Source organism: Elaeis guineensis, chromosome 12 (genome assembly GCF_000442705.2).
Source record: "Elaeis guineensis isolate ETL-2024a chromosome 12, EG11, whole genome shotgun sequence".
Lineage (NCBI taxonomy): Eukaryota > Viridiplantae > Streptophyta > Magnoliopsida > Arecales > Arecaceae > Elaeis > Elaeis guineensis.
In genome coordinates, this window is record NC_026004.2 from 22,563,527 (window position 1) to 22,580,234 (window position 16,708).

At 36.3% G+C, this 16,708-nt stretch overlaps 1 protein-coding gene across 1 annotated transcript; it reads right to left on the minus strand.

Moving 5' to 3' along the window:
* Window positions 1-2,154: 2,154 nt before the first annotated feature.
* On the minus strand, window positions 2,155-16,284 carry LOC105054782 (hypersensitive-induced response protein 4). The gene is made up of 5 exons (XM_010936373.4): window positions 15,994-16,284; window positions 6,233-6,353; window positions 6,046-6,137; window positions 4,850-4,946; window positions 2,155-2,747 (listed from the first exon to the last, which is right to left on the minus strand). The coding sequence occupies exons 1-5, from the start codon at window positions 16,186-16,188 to the stop codon at window positions 2,380-2,382; spliced, it is 873 nt and encodes a 290-aa protein (XP_010934675.1). The 5' UTR covers window positions 16,189-16,284; the 3' UTR covers window positions 2,155-2,379.
* Window positions 16,285-16,708: the final 424 nt, after the last annotated feature.

Consider the following 16,708-nt stretch of genomic DNA (forward strand, 5'->3'; position numbering starts at 1 on the left):
ACTAATTTTCGTCTTCAATTAGGGATGCTATATGGCAAACATGAAATACTATGATGATTGTTATGTTCCATATTAATGGAATACTAATAAATCTATATATCAAACTTCATGCATTATAATTAGTAGTGCAGATCTTCAATTCATATCCTATGATATATTTTATCACATCAGCATAATAACCCTTCATTTTTGAATCCCCATGCACAAATTGTTAAGATTTTAGCATGTCACATTATAAAAAACTCAGTTGGATTTTAGCATTGCAACTAATGATTCAATTATTGTATGTTGTACTAATTATTATGAATCACAATGATACTTTAGTGTGACTAGATTAGCTCCCCCTAATATTACATTAAGCCTAGTTATTTCATCCGATGCAAGCGAACATATTACAAGAATGCCATATATAATATTAGCACATAGATATGGTGGACCAATCTAACAATCTAATATTTAATATTAGTATATTATCAAATTTAGAAATATCTCAAGAGACATCTGATAATCATCCTAATAATTTCAAACTAGAGTAAAATTTTAAAATAATTTCTGACAGAATTTTATCTCAAGGATGTTTTTCGATGAGTTGTGTCTGGCAGTTAGTGAGTAGACTTTGGCAGCAAAGAGGTGAGGGGGACTAGATTGATGAAGAGAGGAAGAGAGGGGCCGGTGGCGGTGGGGGTTGGGAAAGAGAGGAGGGCTGACAACAAATAGGAGTGGGGGAAGAAAGGAGAAAGGAGGAGGGTCAGTGGTAGGTGGGGGGTTGAGAAAGAGAGGGGGAGGGCTAGCGATGGGTGAGGGTTGGAGAAGAGAGGAGGAGGGCTGGCAGTGGGAGGGGGTGTTAGAGAAGAGAGGAGGGCCAACAACGAGGGGTGGTTGGGGAAGGGAGGACAGGAGAGGAGAGGGGATTTTTCTAAAACAAGAGGAGAGAAGAGGGGATTGGCAGGGTGGGGGGGGGAGGGGGGTTTTGTGATAGGTGGGGGTTGGGGAAGAGAAGAAGAAGGCAAGCGACTCTACATAGAGAGAGGAGAGGAAATGAGAGGAGAGGAAATTTTTTGATAAAAAAGAGGAAGAGATTGGGGTGGTCAGCAAGATAGAGAGAAAGCAAAAGAGATTGCTTTTGAAATCATATAAAGAAATAAAGTCAGAGACCGGATATGCATGGACATTTGTCTCGTCCTCATTAAGACATTATTTTTCTTTTTCCCTCGTCAAATCATTCAAATGAGTACTGGACTCTCTCCTTTAGCTAAAGATACGGCATCAAGATCCAAAAACTAATTGGACAGACCGGAACCTGACCGGATTTAGGCTCAAATCTAATCAACCTAAGTCCAATCTCTCTCTCTCTCTCTCTCTACACGCACCAATAAAAAGGGATCATGAGTCTAATTAGTTTATTTTTACATTTCTTTCAAAGTTTATCTTTATGTATCTTTCAAAATAAGCCTCCAATTTGCCAACCCCAAAAATTCTAATTTCTTAAATTTATTTATAAATATTATAAAATGCCCCTCCCTCATCTCGCTCAACAGCATATTGGATAAGTTTAGAATCAATCTCAATCAGCAACGTATTAGCAAAAATTCTATTATCTCGGCTGAGATTTTGGTTCATCTCAACTAAGACTTGCACCTATTTTGATTAAACTTTTTTATTGACTGCACTTCTGGAAATCTCGAGGATTATTTATAGGCTGAAAAGCCACTATAAATGACATAGAACCATGGAGGTTAAAGAATATCTTATTTCTAGTTGTGGTTTTACCTAAGAACAGCTCAACAGTCCCCTTTATAAATTAACTTTTAGGAGACTCAGAGAACAAGGTCAAGCATAAGGACGGCTTCCCCCTATGAAGCATCTCCAAGCTGAAGAGAAATATGTGCATCATCTACATAATTTCAAACAGAGTTTCTAAATCTCGAGTTCTTGAGTTACGTTAATATAACGTTCAACCATAGAAACAGAACCTATTTAGTTTCATGGTGCTACAGGACAGCTGCAGAATTAGCACATGAAATATAAATATTACAAGCAGAGTATGGCAAGATTACATGCACATCTAGCTCAAAAGATTATCGTCCAACCCTCATGCTGAGAGACACCGAACGTCTGATTCAGTCTGTGCAATAAGTAGTTAATCAATCCAAATAAGAAGGGAAAAAGTGAACCTTTGTTTATTAATATATACAACTTCAAACTTGATCACTTCCAGTTTGACAAATGATCACATGTTGACAATCCCACGCGTAAAAATGAAAACATAGCAGCAGCTGCGACAACTACCACTTTAACTGGTATGTTTCTCCAAAAAAACATGCAACTTTGCAGGTCCATGACAATGAGTCTTCATGCACAAGAATCAAGCTAGAAACACTAGTTATCCGCCTGACTGCTTGATGCTTCCATCATTCCATTTCGAATCTGATCAGTTATATCTCTCACATGACCAGGGCCATGTGGTATGAACACGGTGGTATTCTTTGATGAATTTCCAAGTTCTTTGATGGTGTCAAAGTACTGAGTGACCATTATTAAGTCCATCACCTCTTTCGCTGTGGTTCCGGACACTGTGTGAGAGAAGTTTAAGATGTTCTCTCTCAGACCATCAGTTATTGCCTGCCGTTGCTTTGCCACCCCGACACCACCAAGATATTTAGCCTCTGCCTCTGCTTCAGCTTTCTTCACCAGAAGGACCTTTTCTGCTTCTCCTTTGTAAACACTAGCAAGCTGAAGTCGTTGGGCTGCAAGAAGATCAATGCATATGTCAAAAGAATTAAATAGAAAAAAAAGGAAAAGAGAACATCAAATAGAAACATTACTAGAAATAGACCAGAGATTGCATTTAACCAGTTCAATGCTGCTGTAAGTGTTATAGAAAAATTGGCATTCAAGGATACAGGCTGTGGGAACATAATCTGCTCAATGTAAACTTGTGCTCTGCCAGTCACCATATATGATTACTGATAACTACCTTTAGATGATTCCACAAAATAATGCCAATTTTGCAGAATTGACACCACAACAATGTCCCAAGGTTCTAGCATCAACTGGGGTATCCTAGATCGACATCCTTGTTGAAACAGATGCCTCACAGTAATTGATTTAATGAAAAAACTTATGCACATAAATCTTGGTGCAAACATCTTTTTTGACATACTCATAAATATGTTAAGATCAGTAAGACGGAAATCCACTCCCACTATGAGGACATCTGCTAGTGCTTGGAAAGCTGCTACTCCATCAAACTGATACTATCTTCTGTGTTCGATACAAATCTAAGCCACTAATGGTTATGTTATGCATGGATAAAGTAGCACTTTGCCAAAGTGAAATAATTAAACTATGTTTGGGTTCCATTGGAGTGAATCCGAATCGTGGTTCCACTCTTAAAGTAGGAGTGGTCATTCCGATGAGAATTAGAATGAATGAGTTTTTTTTGCAATAAATTAAGTAGCAACATTCATGATATAAAATAGCATCAACTATCAAGCAATATATTTGAGATCAATTAATTTTTGATGATTATGGTATAAGATAAAAATAAATAATCAAAATAATAAAAAAATCAAGTTGCATGAGTTGTAATATCATGTTGATTGTCACATAATTTTTTTGGTACAAGTTTCATAAAATTTCTATCATGTATTATATATAAACAAATAAGCATAGTGCAAAGCATGTTAATGGAAAAAGTATATATATGAATATATATTACTAAATATTATCAAATGAAAAAGATATTAGATCAATATTAGAAATAATTAAAAAACATATAAAATAAAATAAAGGAAAATAGAAACATCAATAGCATACCTCATTAAAATACCAAATAATATAAAATAAAAATAGAACAAAATATATTAAGTAAAATGCACAAAATGGAAGAAAATGTACAACAAAAATAAATAAAATTAAAATTAGAAAATTAAAATACTAACTTTAAACATAAAATATAAATATAATTTTAAATAAATTAAGAAAATAAATATATAACAAAATTATCAATCATAATAGCCCAAGAAAAGTACATAGATTAAATATAAATGCAAAATGTATCATTAAAATAATGATGAACTAAAAACTAAAAGCATAAATAAAACAAATAAAAATAATAAAATAAAGTAACTGCAAAAATGCAAATAATGTGCCGTTATAACATTATTGTACTTACTTAAAAGTTCACAACAAAGATGCACAATATGATACAAGCCGCTCAAAAGAATTATAAGAATCACTATTATAAACTTTACCCAAGCCAATGATATATTTAGACAATTAATATAACATTGATCAACATTCTTATATATTGCTAGCCAAATTAATAATTAGAACTGAATTGCTATGCCTTTTCAGTGTATAACTTTGTTTCGGCTTCCAAACAATGGAATAAGAATCACGATTCCTATTCAAGACCTTTTCACTCCAATTATTATTTTTTTTCATTCATGTGAACCAAACATTATTTACATGTTGTCAAGAAAACACCACCTAGAATGGGCTCAAATAGCACCGCTAAAACCTTTCAATCATAAGTCATTGTAATGGCTACCAAGTATTGCCAACTTCCGAGGCTACCCATGTTACCAACTAACCCACCAGATAACCAAAAGACCAGCCCTAAGAATAAAAATAAACCTAACCTCTATCATACATTTACCTACCAAACCATTTGTACTCGTATGTTACACCTGTATCTGGTCAAAAGGCAAAGGCAGCAGCTAGAATCAAGAATATAAAAGTGCTTATATTCACTACAAAGTATTAAAGGCTCATTATGCACCACAAGAGAGAACCTAAAATCTCATATTGCTATTTCATCAACTTATATAAGGGAGGTCTGTACCAGCATTTATCTCATTCATAGCCCGTCGCACCGAGGTATCCGGTATAATATCAACCATGAGTATCTGCTCGATGTTATAGCCATATTCTCCCATCACCTGATTCATTATTTTGCCATTAGATAGCCCCAATTGTCAATGAACAATCAACAAATAAGGAAATCAAGATGACAATGACCTAGAATTGTAGAAAAAGCAGAACATTGCCAAATTTGTGATAATTAAACAAAACATTTAGTTTACAATGGACAACAGATGTAAGACATTTCTGGAAATATACAAAGTTCGAATGCTTTTCTCATTTATCAATCAAAAGCAGCTACAATTTGTTTCTTAATTAAGCAATATTACGAAGCTAAAGAATGCCATGTGCTAAAAGAATTGAATCTCAAAAAAGAAAGGACGGATTTACTGTCCTCAAAGAACAGAAAGAGAGAATCCGGAATATACAGTACTTTCTGAATCAGCAACAAATCACAAAGGTCACATATTTGGAAAATGGACGCTTACAATGTCAGTGAAATGAACCATATTGTAGGTGATCATCACCCAGCAACATCTTAAAAAAATGGAGGCAAACTAGAATTTCCAAGATAGTTTATGACATAAAAAGGAAATTCTAATGTGAGAGAAACAGAAAACTCTCCTAGATGAATTTCTCCCCCACAGTCCTCTGTCCCCAAATACAAGATTTCTAGCTTCCACCAACATTTTTGATTTTTTCCCACTTGGGATGAATATCCAAAACTATAACTCTATTAGGTCAACAATGGTATGAAGAAGCATGTAATTGGCTGCTTTTTTTTGTACATTTCTATTGTCTATACAGCAAAACTATAGGAAAATAGCATACTAGAGTGGTTATGCAATAAAATATTAAGAGTAGATTGAGCCTAGGAAATGCTACATCATGAAAGATGCAGAATTATAATAAGAGCCCCACTATCTAAAGAGGCAAAGAAAAGAAGAAAGTTTTAGATAATTTGCAGCAAATTTAGTATATAGCTATAAGAAGATAGTTTGGTTACTTTGCAGCAACAAATCCAAGTACATGAAGAATGAATTATTTAATTACATAGAATCAAAACTCTTGCCATGTATTTCAGATCAATGTATAGCATACAACAAAGTTTGCAAGGTATTCGAAAAGAAAGAGGCACAGAAATTAATAAATTACTCTAAGATAAGTGTGCATTACCTTTTCTAGCTCCTCCAGGACAGCTTTTGCCACATCACCCTTTTGCTCAAAGACTTCATCAAGGGTCATTCTAGGAACATGAGCACGTACCACTACAATTTCCAATGAAAACAAACACTATAAGAAAAAAAACAAGGTACACAACCATGAAAATAATATAAAATTTATACAATAATTAAGAGGATACCATCAAAAACATAGGCCTGAATTTGCTCTTTGGGGTTTTGCAATTCATAGAATGCATCATCAGCATTTTCTTTAACAATTCGATATTGAATTGAGCAGAGCAGCTGTACAAAAACATTATCCTGTCGCATATAATATGCAAAGTCAATGACCAAATTAAAAGTGAAAATCTTCAACTAGAAATGTCTGGGGAAAAATAATCTTCAAACTAAACAAGAATAGATGTCTAGCTAGCTAATTCTAGAAACCTGAAAGTGTTCAGTCAAGATGCATGTGCATTCTGGTTAATAATGGAACAGTAGGATAAACCTACACGTAGTAGGTAGATGGAATCTAAGCCTGACGCAGCTTAAGCTTAAACCCTTAAGCTTCGGTAACAACCAGCTCTTAGCTTTTTTCTGCCTCAGGTTTACTTGGTCTTTGTATCGAACATAGGCAAAAACATTGCAAGAGCCTTTTTTCCTTGCTAGAGCTATCTCTTTTTATTTTTCTTCTCATAGGCTTCGGCATAGCTTGGATGGTGCAGGGTCCGGGTGACCCTAACCCCAATGATGATGCGACTTAAGTTAAAAAGCTACATAATCACCCTAATAACTTATGGGCCTCTAAAGGAAAGAGATAAGGGACAGACAACCCCCCCCCCACTCCCCTCTCTCTCTCTCTCTCTCTCTCAGGTGTCCACATGCCATCTTTCAATGGCATCCCTTCATTCTTGTTAATCCTAGCAAGAGGCCACCTTATGAGGATATTTTAGTCCTTTTTATTTATTTATTTATCTATTTTTAATCTTGGGTTACTAAGTTATCGAGCCTTAAGTTTTGTATAAGACTTGCTTCTCAGAACATGGGATACAATTGAGGGTTTTCTTCCTCTGTCTTTCAAATTTCATGCTTCTTCACCGTCTTTCTCTCACAGACGTATACAAATCCCAATTCTCCCTCAACGCCATCCATTTTTCTCTTTCACATGTCTACATACTTCTTTTGTTTCCATTATTGGTATCTAGAAGCAAAGAGGGGAAAAAGACAAGATTGTATTTGATATAAGGTCCTTTATGCACTTGTATTCTAATGGCGATGATGACCAGTAATTGTATCAAGCAATGTCAGATCTTCAAAAAATACATCATTTGATACTTCAATTGATATAATCACGGTCACCAATGCCAGTTTTGACAAGAGATTTTACAGCCATGAGGACCACCTTATGATTGCTGATTAGAAAAATGGCAACACAAAATGGACATGGGTGGAATCAAGTTCTGCTGAACTGTGCCGAACCGGCCTAGGTGGGTCAGTAGGTCATTTTGCATCACTCAGCTCGACTATGGTTAGTGTTCAGGTCTTAGTGTTCAGGTCAAGCACCTTCAACCCACCAGCAGGTCGGGAAAGGTTAAGGTCAAGCGCCTATGAACTTGATATAAGGCATTGACCCAGTCTGAATAAACCCAATGCAACCCATTATCACCCATAAAGTAAAAATATATGCTCATTTGAAATTTAAATACGGAAAAAAAAATGCTGAAGATACCTATATAATTTATAGACAACTATAGATCAACTTATCGCACATTTAGGTGAACCATACACTGATTTTGTAACCTAAGCAGCTTTCTGAAATTTGGGGTCATAAACAACAAGCAAGTATTTACTTCATAAATGACACTTTTGGCATTCATAAAGGGACTTACAGACAAAACTCAGCACCTCCATTCCTTGATGGTAATGCACAATGTCTGTTAGTTCAAGAGGGCATCAAACAGCTAATCTAAAATGCCAAAGTAGATACCATCTAATGACAGGCGAGCAGAGGATCAATCAACTTGATGACAATGCTCCCACACCTTAAAAAAAAAAAAAAAAAAGGAAAACCAAAACCACCACCCACAACATGGAAACCCCTCAGAATCCATATGACAATATTTTTGGGGCTGAAAAGGCATAAAGTCAGAAGTGAAAATACCCAATAGGAGCAAGAAATCACAGGAAGTTGTAAAAAAATAATTTTAACCAATATGTTTGGATATTGCATAGAAGAAAATACTTTTTTGTTTGGTGAGGTGGAGACTTCATACACAACAAGTATGAATACAACTCAAAAAATCAGAGAGAAGGATGCCTTAGAAGGACATCGGTAAAACAGACACATCAGTCTAGTTGCCCCCTCTAGAGTGGCCGGCTACGTAGCTTGCGACCTAGTCGACAGCAGTGTTCGCCTCACGATAGACATGTCTAATGTCCATGAAAGTGCATTCCGCCAACAGGCTCCAAATATCTCGAACCAGTGAGTTGGAGGCTGCAACCCCCACACGCCCCCCACCCCCCACAAAAAAAAAATAAAAAATAAAATAATATATTATTTGTTAAGGTCTTCCAATATACTTAAACTTTCTAATTAGCTTTAAGAATTTTAGAAACAAATCATTGTTAACATTATTTTAATACCAATATTCTTGACCAATATCTAAAAAGAAGAAAAGCTAATTTTTATCACTATATAATGGGCGAACTCATTGCTAGAGTCCAACTCTCAACCAAGGTTTTCATCTAAAAAAAAAATCTCAATTTATATCAATATTGGGCATCACTGATATGATATATAAGAAACATGAACGTTATTATCTTGGCTAGATAAAGACTGACAAATCCCCAAAAATCCCCAAGCATCAGCTAATAAGATGTCAACATATTGACCAATATTTTCCAAAAGAAAAATGCTTCTGGGCGCTCGAAAAGTGAACACAAAAGTTCATCAATCCCCCACCCATTAACTTGGCAACTCCATAATCAACCAACCAGTTGTGGTTGCCAACAAATCCATGAGTTGCACTAATCCCCCTTGCCACCTAGAAAGAGGATTTTTATCGTGCAGCTCATGGGAGCCACATAGCATTACTCTTTCCAATAACCTTTCACTTCCTTGAATAGATGTTTTGATACAGAAATCCTAAAATCCTTCAACAGTTTCCAGTTCTGGATTTTCCATATCTGTCGAGATTTCAACATATTGGTCCTAATTTATCAATTGAGATCTTGAAGCATCTCGGACTTTCCAAATTTTCCCTCCTTCCATCTTGTCTGAGATAGACTGAAATCTCAATTCTTTTTGGTATCAATCATGCACCAACATGACCAGCATCTTAGCTTTTGAAAAACATGTTCTTTACCTATTCTTAAAATCATGCAATTAAAAAAAATGACAAAGTATCCAAGCATTTGACACATGTCTTGTTCAATTATGGATCCGACACAAATACCAGGAGTTGGATACTAGTGTCCAAGGAACACCAGAAATTGGACGAATTTCTAGACTAGATTGCTAGTTGTTACCAGTTGTAGCATCAAATAGAGATCTGTTTGTCTGCAAGGGAGACATCCAAAGTATAGTTCATTTGAAGTGAGTACTTCTTGGTTTTGTCTTATTGTAACTAGGGACTGAAGTGTGAAAAAGCACGCCTTTTGACTCAGCCATTTTCAATTCAGTTCTCTTAACCCCAAGTCAAGCTTCTAAGCAATGAGGTTAGAAGGGTGCAACTCGAGTTGACTAGGTCCAGCGGACTAGACTAGACCAAACTCAGTAAAAACCAAATCAATGTACTTCCAACTTGGCCACCGGACCCAGTCCAATCCAACATGACTTGTCCAAAATGGCCTGGCAAGAATTAACCCAACTCAACCCATCTTGAACTGGCCAAACATAATTTGGCTCTATGTTTATATCTAATCCAATAAGTCTGAATCAACTGGAAGTTACCCAATCAGCCACAACTTCTCCAACCAAAGTCAATTATTCAAACCATCTCAAGAAGACCAGACTTAACTGAACCCACCAAAATAGGAATTATCACAATCATATTAGACCTACTGACCAAATAAAGGATATGTAGACGTGATTTAACGAAAGTCTATCAGACTTGAATGGTTAAACTTACATCAAAAAGCAAAATTCCAACAAAGACAATTGTTTACTTGTCAAAATCATCAAAACACACATCTATAGTCTAACTACCTCGACGAAAAGATCTATGAAACCACATTTCCCACGAGATCAACAACTTATATGCAGCTGCAGTTACTAAATAAAGCCTCAGCAAATTCTAGTTTGCCTAAGACAACATAAGGGTGATATAAATTTTTGGTGCAGCTGACTGCAAGAACTGAATTATGGCATCCAAGCACAGCAAGATCTCTTCTAGCATGGACATATGTAAAAGAGTATCTACAAAGCCAGTTCTTGCCAATGGATCACACTTACGATCAAAACCAAACTAAAATTAGCCCTCAAAACTTGGTGTCAATTAGTTTCAATAGAAACTGATAGCTCTTGGTCCAGTTTCAATGCTTTTATCAAGATTCAAACCAAAATGACAAAGGCCAATTGTATAATTCACAAAAATGATAAATACCTTTTTGGGATCATTCCACCTCAATTTAACATTTAGTTTCATTTGAAGGCTATTATTCCATTTCACGTAAATTTAGCCAATGAGTTCTAGTTAACATAAAATAAGTGTTTTAGCCAATTTCACATATTGGTTAAAATACAATTTGTGTCATTTTTTCAAAATTTGAGTTAAAAGGAAAAAAAATTATGGATAGTAAATCCAACAATATTAAAGCAAGAAGTACTTTTTTAAGATAAAAAATTTTGGAATTTGAAAGCATTTGACAGTTTGGCTCTAAGAAATTTAAGAGAAAGGATCTTTTTCTGGATAAAAGATAATTTCTTAAGTCTTTAAGATAATTCCTAGGAGAAATATGATATATGAAGCTTTATAAGTAGATGACGCCCTAAAATGGTTGGCTCAAAAGAAAAAAGCTTGTATTTGCCAAATCACTGTATAAATCTTCAAGATAGATAAATTTTCCCATAGTCGCAAAGGTCCGTAATCTCGGTGCTGGGTACTATATCAGAAAATACTAGTTCAGAACAATGTGGTCAACATGCACCCCATACAGAGATAACTCCTAAGGCCCTTTTCTCACCTTTTATCATGGTATCATCCAAAACTAAATGTTACAGATCAATACAATATGGTTTGCACCCAAGTTTTGGCAGTACCAGGCAATACGACATGGTTCAGCTCAATATGGGTTGGTACAGGCCGATTCAGGGCATTTACAAACCTGTATGTTATTTTCATGCTAGTTGGATAGGTTAGCTCAATTCGAGGCAGTATAGAAAACATTTCTTAGTAGATTATAAAAGATATGTTGGCACTTACACTCAATTATGATCAAGGTCAATTACCTTGACTAGACCTGCCCGGTTCAAGATACACCATCCATTCCATGTAAAAACTGAGTTGAGATGCAAGTTTGATTGGGAAAAGGCCTCAAACCAACCTGAACCAACCAAAACCATCTGATTCTACTTGGTTCAAGTGGCTTGGGTGGCTCACTACCTTTATAAGCCCCCTTATCTGATCCTAAGTTACCTCGCCTCTTGATCACTCTCTCTCTTTCTCTCGCATTCGACTAAGGTTAGGGTTTTGGCGACACCCCGCCATCGGTATGCACTTTGCCCTCTCTCTCTCTCTCTCTCTCTCTCTTCTGAACGATGGTTTGGGTAGTTCACTGCATCTATAAGTCCTCCAACCTGATCTTGAGTCGCCTCGCCTGTTGATCACCCGACTATCGCCACCTTTGATGACCACATGTACCCCCTTAGCCCTCTGTCTCCCGAAGATGATGACCTCAACAAGTTCACCCACTCTCTTCGTCTCTCTTCTGAACATGAGATGATCCCAATAGCTTTACTCCCTCTCTCTCTCTCCCTCCCTCCTTGCTTTTAGTCTCTCTTTGTTTCAAAGATGACGACAACCTCGGCAACCTTCAAAGATGATGACAACCTCGGCGACTTTGCCTTCAAAGATGATGACAACCTTGGCGACTTTGCCCCCTCTCTCAGCTCTTCCTCAAAGAAGATGAAGATGACCCCAGTGGCTTCACCCCTTTCTCTCTCTTTTTCACCTCACTCTCTTTCTCTCTCTCCTCTTCCCTCTCCCTATCCCTCTCCTCCCTCTCTCTCCCTCCCCCTGATCCCAATACACCTAGGATTGGTACAGTATGTACCGATTGCCAACCTGTATGACCCCTGATATCCGTTCGATGAACCTTGATTATGATGATGGTAACCATTATATCAAGTTTCATGCTCAAATCCAAGCTAGTACATATTATTGAAGATATTTATTCGATGTTTAAGAATTGGATAAACTAATATTGAAGTGGTTCTTTAAGATAATAAATCTATAATTCTTCTTACTTTCGGCTTGAAATGTGAAAATCATAATCCAAAGATTACAAATGATAGAGTATGCTTCAAAATTATCATATATTTACCCTTGTTTCTCTTATTGTTCCTTTTTTAAATCATTATTCCTTATATTTATGGCTGGCACCCAAGAGTCAGCCACAACTGTTAAAACCCCAAGAATTGCCGAAACCAAAGCTTGGTAGACCCCAACAAAACCAAAATCAAGTTTTGCAATCTTGATTCTAAGTTTGCCACAGAAGTCCCTCAGAGAATAGAGAAGAAAACATATGGAATGCTATGCAAGTTATCCAACCAAAAAATATCTCAAGCTTATATCCTAATATCAGGCAACATTGGCTGAAGGATCATCACAAAAGCATAAAACAAATTACAAAAGTAGCAAATAAATTAGATCCTAAAGCTAACATAGGTTGGTGAAGGATTGTACACTCATCAAGTGACAGAAGTAGAAGTAATTGCAATGATATGACCAGCACATATGAAACCAAGGAGACTTTTCCAACCAGTAATATCTTGATTCTTGATTACCAAGCCAATTTCCCTACACAGGGTAACATTCACTAAATATCTTCAAAAGAGGATGAATCGAGTTACAAAAGTATATGCAAAAGTAGATGTTAAGGCTGACACAGGTGGTGGAGCTTTTGCATTTTCCTTGTGGCATATGCAGAAGCAATTCTATCTATTCTACACAACTGTAATCATATGATATTTGGAGGACCGACATACTCAAAACCAGTATGACTTGTCAAGAAAACTACGAGGACTGATCAAGAATAGTGTTAGTTTTTAGAGGTCTGTATCTTTTGAACTTGGGAAAAAGTTGAACCAGAATATGCAACTGAAAGATGGCTCCAACCAGCTGGCATGGCTGAATAACAATGATCAAGTTGTTGCAAAGGATCATTACTTAATGTGCTGTTTTATTGGAGTGGAGTGACCAGGTAAACCTATGCATGATGCCTACAATAACATGTAAATCTTCATCCTCAAAAGCAAGCAGCCAAATTTACACCTAATAAAGCCAGGAGCACCACTAAGAAAGCCAGAGCAATCAGAACTTCAGCCCAAGCTGGCATGGAGGTACGGCGATGATATTCGTGGTCTATGCCCAGCCTGTTAATCACTTTTCACCTAAAGACAAGTCATGCATAATGGAAGTGAAGTCATAAAAGCTATAAATTTGCTGTCTCACTTTACATTTTGATAATTCAAACCTATATTTTTCAGTTTGTGTTATTTTATTTCTATATTGAAGATTAGATGCTCTAAATAATCAGTTTTCGATTACTGCATTCTTGAGGCAACAGAAATAAAACCGCCCTGTTGTCATCCTACTATGTTGTGGGCACTACAGAAGTGTAGTTAGTAGAACAACATAGTAAAGACTATGGGACAGATGCCCTTTATTTGCACATCTCCATGCCCTCCTCTACTTGCACCATATCTTTAATTTGCGTGATCAAACACCTTTTTTATTTTATTACTCCTGGTATAATATTTTGTTGCTTGTATCAAGTATTAAGCTTTAATTGGCTTATGTTTCAGAAGATAGCAAAGTACTTAGGATTTCATCCCCTCACTTTGAGGGGTGCTTCTCTTCAATCTCTCTCTCAAATTGTTAGTTTTTTCTCAATTCCACTGATTTTGTTTTCTTTAGTATCTCCAGTTAGCTTCTTCTATTCCACTCATTACTATCTATAAGGGCAAAATTCTGACCATACCTGACACAAAGATACTTTTGAAGTTAAAATTATCTCAGATATGCTAAAACAAATTCGGCAGTTTTGTTTTAATACCTGGTGATCTACGACTCTATGTTGTATACCGAATTTTTAATACTCCTAAGGAAGCTTTGTAACTCTTGATGTTTCAAGCAACAAAATCTCATAGCGTTGCTTACTCTTCAGTGTAATCTGGACTAGTAAGAAACCCATAAGTATGCATATATCATTTCTCTCAAACATGTTACTTGGCATAGTTCGGGACCTACCGACTACATGTGTGCTCTCACTTCCTTGTTTGTCTTTGCTAAGGCCAGCCTTGGCCTGATATTAGGTGGTATGGCCTGGGATGCTTGCCATGTGACTAGGGTGTTTGGTCAATATTTTATTAATTTATTGTCTTATGGCTCCATGCTTTAAAAAGGTATATAGCACATGGATGTCTCATGATTGTAGTAATGTACAAGCCATCACCATTGACTGGGATTCTCCACACAAGTCAGAGCCATTACCCAAGTTCTAGCATCTTGTCCTCTAAAACGGGGATGTGATTTCTCATGATTGGTCCTCCTAAAATTTTTTGACCTATTATTCTTCCCATCTCATACACTGCATCTCTATGAAACCAGCAAGTTATTGGCTTCCTTTAAGTTATTCTTCCGTTTCTCCTCTTATGGGAACTAGATGATCACAGTCAGGTTCATACTGCTTTTTTCTGACATGCATACACACCACACCTTTTGTTACAATTTTATCTTCTTCTTCTTCTTCTTTCTTTAACATCATGAGATCATTTTTTCATCAGTAAATCAATAGGCAGTTAGAATCTTGGTGTGGTAGAACGTTATACCCAAACGAGCCTTCCCTATAATTTTATATCATTTCGTTTCTGCACTTTATCAATTTCATTATTCATAATAGCTATTCTACGTTTTCCTTTTGTCACACATGATTTCCATCACATATGAAGCATTTGTGGGTGTTCAGTAGCACTACAGGACTTTGGAATGCATGTGCTAAAATATTGAAGATTGAAATCATGGTTCAATCAGGAGAGAGGATTTGAATTTCTCAAGCATGGTTACAGGGTGCAAAGTTACCAATATCGCCGACCAGCCCTATCTCAGCTGGTTTACATCCCCCTAGACTCGGGAGAGGTCCAAAAACAAAGGTATTAATGTCATGCTCCTTGATCTTCGCTTATAAAATATTTGCTTATATGAATTAACACATTCATAGATTTATCATTTTATTGAAGCCAAAAAAAAAAAAAAAATTCTCCGTCATGCCACCAAAATATAAATCGAACAATTTCGCTTTCATAACAAAACAAGTTCTGAATTCATGTCATATAAGACCAATTAAAACAAAAGGCAAAACAAAGTGAACCATCTTATAAAATTATAAGAACCACCTGGATATGGAAGAAAGGACGAAACGCCATTGAGCACATCAAGATGACACAAAACCCGAAAAGGAATCTTAAAATACATAAACATTTTCTTTCCTTCAGAAGAGATTGTCAAAAGAGACGATCATTTAACCTAGCAAACGAACAGCAAAATCCCTAATCAACCGAACGAGTCGAATTCAATCCAAAAGGAAAAAAAATAAATAAATAAATTCACAGCATAATCTGACGCAGATCGGATGAGGATGGGTAATCTGACGCAGATCGGATGAGGATGGGATACTATCGCTACTATTGCGATCCATCCGAGGATCTGAGAGAAAAGATCGGGAATGGGGAGGGGGTGACCTTGGTCTTGGTCTCGATGCGGACGTCGAGGGAGGAGACGCGGGTGGAGAGGACGCCGGCGAGGCACTCGCCGGCGAAGGGGTTGAAGAAGTGGAGGCCGGGGGCGGCGAGCCTCTGGAAGCGGCCCCAGCTCTCCACCACCCCGACGCTCGCCTGGTCGATGCACGCGCAAAACAAGCAGAACGTGTTCACCATCTCTCTTTCTTTCTTTCTTCTCTTTTTCCTCCTCTTCTGATGCAACGCAACGCGGAAATGAGAAATGGGGCAACAGATTGACACGGAAAGAGGCGTTGAAGGCGGTTTGCAATTATGTACCGAAAAAAGCGAAGGCGGTTTGCAATTTACGTTGCAACAGCGGAGTGCTTTACCAAATTAATTTTTTTTAAAAAATTATTTATAAAAATAATTTAATTTTTAATTTAATTATTAAATTAATATAAATAGGATAAAATATCACGCCACATCATCCATTTTTTTCTCCCATTTTCTGCGTAGATGACGAAAAAAAATAAAATCAAATGATATTTTAAAAAATATCATTTTATTTGATGACCTTATTTTTTTTCTAAAAAAATAAAAAATAAAAAAAATAAGAATTATAATTTTAAAATTAAATTTATAAAAAAATAAAAATTACAATTTTGATTAAAATAAAAATCATCATTTCAAATTAGTATCCCCATTTCAAATTATTTTTTAAAAAAAATATTTAAAA

Coding starts and splice junctions, on each gene's coding strand:
- LOC105054782 (XM_010936373.4), bottom strand. CDS start 16,188: ATGGTGAACACGTTCTGCTTGTTTTGCGCGTGCATCGACCAGGCGAGC. Junction 6,354..15,993: donor GCATCGAGACCAAGACCAAG/GTCACCCCCTCC, acceptor TATATGCGACAG/GATAATGTTTTTGTACAGCT. Junction 4,947..6,045: donor TCCTGGAGGAGCTAGAAAAG/GTAATGCACACT, acceptor ATAATGAATCAG/GTGATGGGAGAATATGGCTA.